Source organism: Punica granatum, chromosome 8 (genome assembly GCF_007655135.1).
Source record: "Punica granatum isolate Tunisia-2019 chromosome 8, ASM765513v2, whole genome shotgun sequence".
Lineage (NCBI taxonomy): Eukaryota > Viridiplantae > Streptophyta > Magnoliopsida > Myrtales > Lythraceae > Punica > Punica granatum.
The window spans coordinates 9169861-9177460 of record NC_045134.1 but is presented as its reverse complement, the minus strand read 5'-3'; the positions used below and the strand labels follow the sequence as shown (position 1 = coordinate 9177460).

The window sequence follows — 7600 nt, the reverse complement described above, 5'->3', positions numbered from 1 at the left end:
AAGCGTTCATCAAAAGGTGGGAGGCTGGAAGGGGCATGGTGGTAGGCCTCACACATTATCCCATCATGCTTGGAATCTTGTTTGTGTTGTGGACCCCTTAAATCATAATCGCTAGGAAAGATGACTAGAATCTCATACACAGAGTGGAGATCGCGTCGAGAATTATTACATGATCTCGATTTAATAATTTACGAATAATTTTATGTAAATCGATGCAATATGATATCTACTGATTTCACATCATATCTCATTTTCTTTCAATAAGAATGAATTAACTGGAACATATTATGTTCTTGATTTTAAACCGATTCCGGCAATCTAATAATTTTTGTCCATTGAAAGTGAGAGGAAGAGGGTTTGGGAATCCAGTTTTTGGATTGAGGCCAAAATAAAAAACTTCAAGCGGGTGGGAGAAAGCTGGAATCTATCTATTGAGAGGGAAAAGGAGGAATTGATTGGTTAACTGAACAGCCATTTCTATATTAAAATTTTCAACATATTCACATTTTAAAAAGTGAAAGGGGGTCATTATCTTCCCAATCTTTTCATCCCCAATTCCACACAATCACACTTTGATTGGGTGATGCACAATAAAAAGAAAATAAATAAATAAATGGGTCTGGAATTTTCAAATTCAAGTCACACTGACAAAGGAACATAAAGAATTGTGAATTTTTGTAATTGAAACAATTTTTAATGAGTCAACCAATAATGCTCCAATTGTGGGCACGAGAAGGAGATTATTTCCAAGGAAAATTTATGTTACCAGTGCGATACGGTATCTTAGGCTTCCCATCATCGGATTGGGATATTTAGGCCTCTACTAATAAGCATTTCCTTATTCGACGGTGGATGGGACCTCCGTACCATTACTCGCTAGTACCGTAGAAGTTCCCTTTTTCACAACCATTATCTATTTCCAATGAAATGGCAAAAGTGGTGTCCACTCTCACAGCAGCCTTCCAGAATTTGTAACATTCACATTGGATTCGGTTTGCATCTTCCCAAAAGCTCATGGCTTTTACCAATGCGTTTGTTTTCGGAGTTAAAGTCATGAATTTGTGATTGTGATTGTGATTGTAGAAGAAGACAAAAATATATGGGGCCCACCAGTTTGACTTTTGAAATATAAAATGAATGGAAGGTAGAGATAATTAATTATAATGAGATTGTATTTTAATAATATATGGGGCCCACCAATTTGACTTTTGAAATGTGTGTTTTGTTGTGTAGTGTTTTGAGTTAAAGTTAAAGTTAAAATCTTAAATCACGACTTTGAAAACAAACGGAGCGGTACATATCTTCATCTTTGTTCTCACACAGGCCTTTTTCCTTCACCCTACATAGTAGAGTAATGAAATGGAACCATTGTATATATGGTAAATTTCAACGACACATTTTATAGTTTATAAAATGGTCAACGACACCATTTCTTTCAAAATTAGCCACATATCCCCCACTCCTTTTACTAATTTCTATTATTTTTTCTTAAATCGGATCAGATTTGATTTGGATAAATAAATCAGGTGACGAGTGGGTTTGTGTGGTTTCGTGACATGAGATCCGCATGGCAAAGTGAATGTTCTCTTGTTGCCATGTCAACGAAAAGTGGGGTGGTATATGGTTAATCTTTGAAATGAGATGGTGTTGTTGGTCATTTCACAAGTTATAGGAAGTGTAGTCGAAATTTTCCCTTATATAAAACAGAAGAAGTTTAGTATCGGACCGAACACGGCGTGGGGACGATACTCTTATGAACAATTTCTATTAAATTTGTAGAAATATGTGCTTAACTGTACGTAAAATGTCCGGCTCTACATTGATTGTTGATCAATCATTTGGTTAATACTAACAAAGACAGAGTTGTCAAGCGAATGCTGTTGGCGGATAGGAGAGGTTGATAGCGGGTCCCGTCCCGCGCCTTGAACATGAGTCTGTGTGTAACGTGATTGGAGACTCACGACATGAATGTCAACTGATAGCGAGTCTCGTCCCGCGCCTTGAACATCAGTCTGTGTGTGACGTGATTGGAGACTCACGACAAGAATGTCGACTGATAGCGAATAGTGTCTATTGGGACCCCTTAGGGCCACAAGTTCTCTCTCTGGTTTCTTGTTTGATCAAAGCTTTTCTTTTCTTCATCACAATGAATGTGAACAGTACCCCCACTACGCTTTTAATAACCATATCTCTAGCCTTTGTTGGTTTTCAATAAGAGAGTACCAGGAAAAAAAGGTTGCTTGGATTGTTACACTTCCCATAATGCAACAAGGAATGGCTACGTTGCAATACTTTGCTACTAATAGAAGTCATTTTGCACCCACATACTTTTTCATAGGAAATTAGGAGTATAGTTTCTAATATCTTAACAACTCTAAATATTTTCTCGGAGTGGTTATGATCTTGAATTCCTAGGTCAGAGAATATCCTTGCACACAACCTAAGCCAATTTGGCGCAAGGTCAAATTTTCAATCTCTTTATACTTTTGAAGGGTATCCGAACCTCCTCACATGTCCTGTAATCGCTTCTACTTATTAATATCATTTTTATGCATTATTCATAAAAAAAAAAAAGGAATGGCTTGTCTTAACACTGATAGACTACCAATTTGTACCAAATCAAATGAAAGCTTTTATGGGTCTCTCAATAGTTTACCTTCCGGATCTGGTCCGCAGCTAGTCGCCCAAATGTTACGGTCAGTCCGGAACCTGATCTGGACCACCCCCCTGAGCTGACCTAGAGTGCATTTAGCTTATCAGTTTCATACTCTTCAATCCTAGCACCAAATTACCCAATGACAAAACAAAACTTATCCGAGTCAATTCATAGCACAGAGTACCATCTCCAGAATCATGAAAAAAATTGTCCCATCTAAAATTCATCGATTCATTTAGTAACAGCTTACATATGGCATGAGAATGGAACGCAACTTAAGATTTGAATGTTACCTGGTCATATGATGACCTCTCAAATATGGGGCCAATTGGAGCTTCAAAATCTTCAGGGTTAGCAGGTACAAATTTGCTTTGGCGCGGACAAACGGAAAGGAATGCAACAGAATTTTACGGCAATTGCATCATGAAACCTCTCATTTGTTTCTAAACAAACATAATATGACCGCATTCAATTCAAACAAAGAATGACTAGTATTTTCACCGTTCAAGTATAGAAGCATGCACCTAAACTTAAGACCATGATGTCGCCCTAAAAATTTCAATTTGTAATCTCGAGAATGTCATACTAAACAATCTAGACATGAATCAAAATTTTCTCCCAAAGCCTCTAAGTTTTTTTTTTTCGCTGAATAATACAAAACATATATTAATCAAGAAAAGTGTCTACAAAAGTCCTGAGGTCAGGATATCCTTCAAAAATACAAAGTGAATAAAAATTTGACCTAGAGCCAAGATGGCTTAGGTCATGAGCAAGGGTATTAACGGACCTAGGAAACCAAGAATATAACCAATCCGAGCAAACATTAGTGCGTTTGGATTTAGAGTTGAGTTGAGTTGAGTTTTGATTTTAATTGGTTTGTAATGATTGTATTGTTGAATTATGAGAAAAAGTGTGAAAAAGTAATGAATAGTTGAGAAAAAGTAATGATTAAGTAATGATTGTGTTGTTGAATTGTAAAAAAGTAATGAATAGTTGAGAGAATTTAATATTAAAAATTGAATTAAATAATTAAAATAATCAAAAAAATTTAAAAAGTAATGATTGTGTTGTTGAATTGAAGATAAGTGGAGTTGAGTTAAGTTGAGTTGAAAATTTTTTAAAAAACAAACACGCCCGAGTGCGTTTGGATTTAGAGTTGAGTTGAGTTGAGTTTTGGTTTTAATTGATTTGTAATGATTGTATTGTTGAATTATAAGAAAAAATGTGAAAAAACAATCAATAGTTGAGAAAAAATAATGATTGTGTTGTTGAATTGTGAAAAAGTAATGAATAGTTGAAATAATTTAATATTAAAAATTGAATTAAATGATTAAAAAAATAAAAAATAAAAAAGTAATGATTGTGTTGTTGAATTGAAGATAAGTGGAGTTGAGTTGAAATTTTTTTAAAAAACAAACACACCATCAGTCAAGATAATATCAGAGACTATGTTTCTAATTTCCCATGGGGAAGAGCGTGGGTTCAAAATGGCTTCCACTAGTAGCAAAACGTCGCAACGAAGCCAGATCTTTGTGGCTCCTCTTTCTCCTGCAATGTTGAGGGCAAGGAGTGCAGCCCAAAGCCTCTAAGTTAGCATCCAAAACCAAATCCAACCGCCTTATCTACTCCGTTAGTCCACCCAACATAAAATATATATCCGTGCCATGTGGGTGGGAATGATCCTCTGCATTAAAAGCATGGACCTCGTTCTGAAGCTCGATCCAACTCCATCGTGGGACCTTTCTCACCCCTCTCTCCCTCATAAGCCTCTTGATCTCCGCCTTCTCGCCCCACTTACCAAGATTCCGTACACATCCGACAGCAGAATATAGGTACAGTGTTCTTCAGGCTCTAACTCTAGCAACTCGCTTGCAACTGTCCTTGCAAGTTCGATGTCCCCACAAGTCCTGCAAGCTCCCAATAGAGTCTTCCACACCATGGGATCGGGCTTGAAGGGCATAGATTCGATTAAGGCCTTGGCCTTATCAATACAACCTGAACGCCCAAAGAGATCAATGGCACAGGCATAGTGCTCCATTCTTAATGGAATCCCATAATCTCTGTCCATTGATTGTAGAAGTTTTTCACCTTCTTCAACCAACCCGGTGTGGCTACAGGCTGTGAGAACTGCAACGAATGTTATGTGGTCGGGTTTGACCTTTCTTGCAATCATTAATCTGAAAAGGTCAAGGGCATCATGCCCTAGTCCGTGTTGGGCGTAACCGAAAATGATGGAGTTCCAAGTCACCAAGCTATCTTGTTGGGTCTCCTCAAAGGACTTTCTAGCATCTTCGATAATCCCACACTTGGCATACATAAAGATGAGTGAACCTGCAACAAATTCATTCGCCTCGAAACCTGTCTTAAGTGCCAGGGCATGGACCTCTTGGCCCGGTTGAAGGGTCGCTAAAACAGAGCAAGACTTGAGAACTGCCGAAAAGGAGTAGTGATCTATCTCGACAAGTAGATAACTCATGCGGGCAAACAAATTCAACGTGTCCTCACTCAATCCGAATTGGGAATACCCGGTCAATATGGAGTTCCAAGAGAAACGATCTTTGGATTTTATGGACTCAAATATGCAAAGAGCTTCCTCCATGGATCTGTTGTTTGATTTCAAGTACACTACTATCAACGCATTGGATATAGGCACAGAAATCTCCAGTCCTCTTTTAATTACCAAACCATGAAGACATGTACCCAGACTCTTCTGCAATTGTTCGAAACATGCACTTCTCATACTTGAATATGTATAGATATCTGGTTCAAAACCATCCTGCTGCATGAGAATGAAGAGTTTAAATTCAGAATCTTCTTTACCGTGGACCAGGTAGGCACCAAGCATTGAGTTCCGTGTCACTATATCTTGCGTCAAGAAAGAACCATCCAACACCTTTTTGGCATCTTCAATGGAACCACACTCAGAGTATGAGGTAATCATCGCATTGCAGACAGTATTTTTCAATTCCAGACCATGTTTAACAGTCTTGGCATGAATCTGTACTGTCTGCTTATAAAAATTTGGGCCATCAAGCAGATCACCGATCATTCGGATTCCTGGCCCAATCAACATCTGAAAAAACATGAAGGGATGAAAGAGAGTCAGGCCGAATGTGGAAGCCATGAGTGATTGTACTTTTGAGATACGTTGAAATTCTCTTAACAGCTAGCCAGTGTGTCGAGGAGGGACGATGCATAAACTGATAGACCTAATTAACATAATAGGCTATGTTTGGTCACGTCACAATAATTATTGGAGGCTCCCGACCACATACAATAAAGAGAGGGATCATTAAAGAGATCACTATCATGGAGAGAAAGCCGAGATCTTGCCAAGACAGAAGAGCTAATGGGTTTGCATTCCAACATAGCAGTCCGAGTAAAAATATCATTAGTATACTTGAACTGCGTGAGATATAGGCCACTGGAGTCAGATTGAGCTTCCATACCTAGAAAAAAGTGAAGAGGACCAACATCCTTCATAGGAAACTCCTTGTGTAAGGCAACTAAATGGCATTGAAAGACACGCTCGGTGTCCCAGTCATGATGATGTCATCAACGAAGACTATGAGAAAAATAACATAAGATGACCGCTGAAGTATAAAGCGAGAAGAATCTTCCTTAGAGTCAGTGAAGCCACGATGCTAAAGATAAGAGTTTAGTCATTGGAACCAAGGCCGAGGAGCCTGTTTGAGGCCATATAGAGAAGACACAACTTGCAAACATAATCAGGACGAGAGGAATCAACAAAGTCAGGAGGTTGTGCCATATAAATCTCTTCAGTTAGGTAGCCGTGAAGAAATGCATTCTTCACATCCAGCCGTTGAATCAGCTGCTGCTATAAGGAGATAGTAATAGAGATAACAGTACGGATCGTGATTGGCTTGATGACTGACTTGAAGGTCTCGTCATAATCATTTCCCTCTCTCTGATTGAATCGCTGGCAACCAATCGGACCTTGTATCGATCAATGGTCCTATCTACTTTCTATTTGATGTGGTAGACCCATTTGCAGCCAATGACATTTTGGGATGAAGAAAGAGGAACTAGATCCCATGTGTGATTTTGAAGGAGCGCCTGATATTCCTCTTGCATTAGTTTCTCTCTAATGGGAGGATTTGCGGGTTTTAGCAAATGGCCGTGGTTCTTGTAAATCAGCAGAGATAGTAAAGCAATAACATGGTGTGAAATATCAAAGCGTCGAGGTGGAAGAGATCCATCCTAGGACCGTGTGACCATATAATGAGTTCTCTAAGGTACAATCTTAGAGGTGATAACTAAAGTGCCTTCTGTAGAAATCATAGGGCCTACAGACTGATCAGGAATTCAAGAAGCTAAAGTAGTCACATCAATTGGATTAGCAGTGATGGGATGATCAACATGAGGTGCGAGAGATGAGAGTATAGGGATACGTGTTGTGGAATCAGATATATATCTGGAGAGACAGAACAAGGAGAAGACTTACCAGTAGCTTTTGCAGGCACGGAGTAGATCAATTGGAATTCGCCGAGATAGGTGCATGTGATCTGTAAGGAAATGAGTGCTCATCGAACACAACTTGAGGGCAAATGAATATCTTTCCAGTAGCGAGATCAAGACATCAATACCCATGATAATTGGATGGGTAACCAAGGAAGACACATGGGCGAGAATGGGTTCAAGCTTCTGATGTATGGTCGAAGATATGGATAACATAAGCATCCAAAGACCTGCAGATGAGAATAGTCAACGACACTCCCATACAGAAGTTCATAAGGGAAAGTGATGATCAGAATAATCAGAGATCATATCACAGCAAGTGAGGCAGGGGGTTGAAGAGCTGTGAACTGAGCAGGGCCAGAGGTGAGAGCCGCTGGCAAGGGCAGAGCAAGGCTAAGGGATGGTTTTGGGATTTGCCCGATTTAGCATTCTAGTACCATAAAGATTAGAAGAGAAGAGTTGGCT

The 7600-nt window shown here is 39.1% G+C and overlaps 1 protein-coding gene across 1 annotated transcript; it reads right to left on the bottom strand.

The window, feature by feature from the left end:
* Window positions 1–4045: 4045 nt before the first annotated feature.
* On the bottom strand, window positions 4046–7600 carry LOC116188003 (putative pentatricopeptide repeat-containing protein At3g25970). Its single transcript, XM_031517089.1, is given in 3 exon segments — window positions 4046–4460; window positions 4463–5729; window positions 7122–7600. Coding segments are annotated over 2 exon segments (1449 nt in total). The 5' UTR covers window positions 7122–7600; the 3' UTR covers window positions 4046–4278.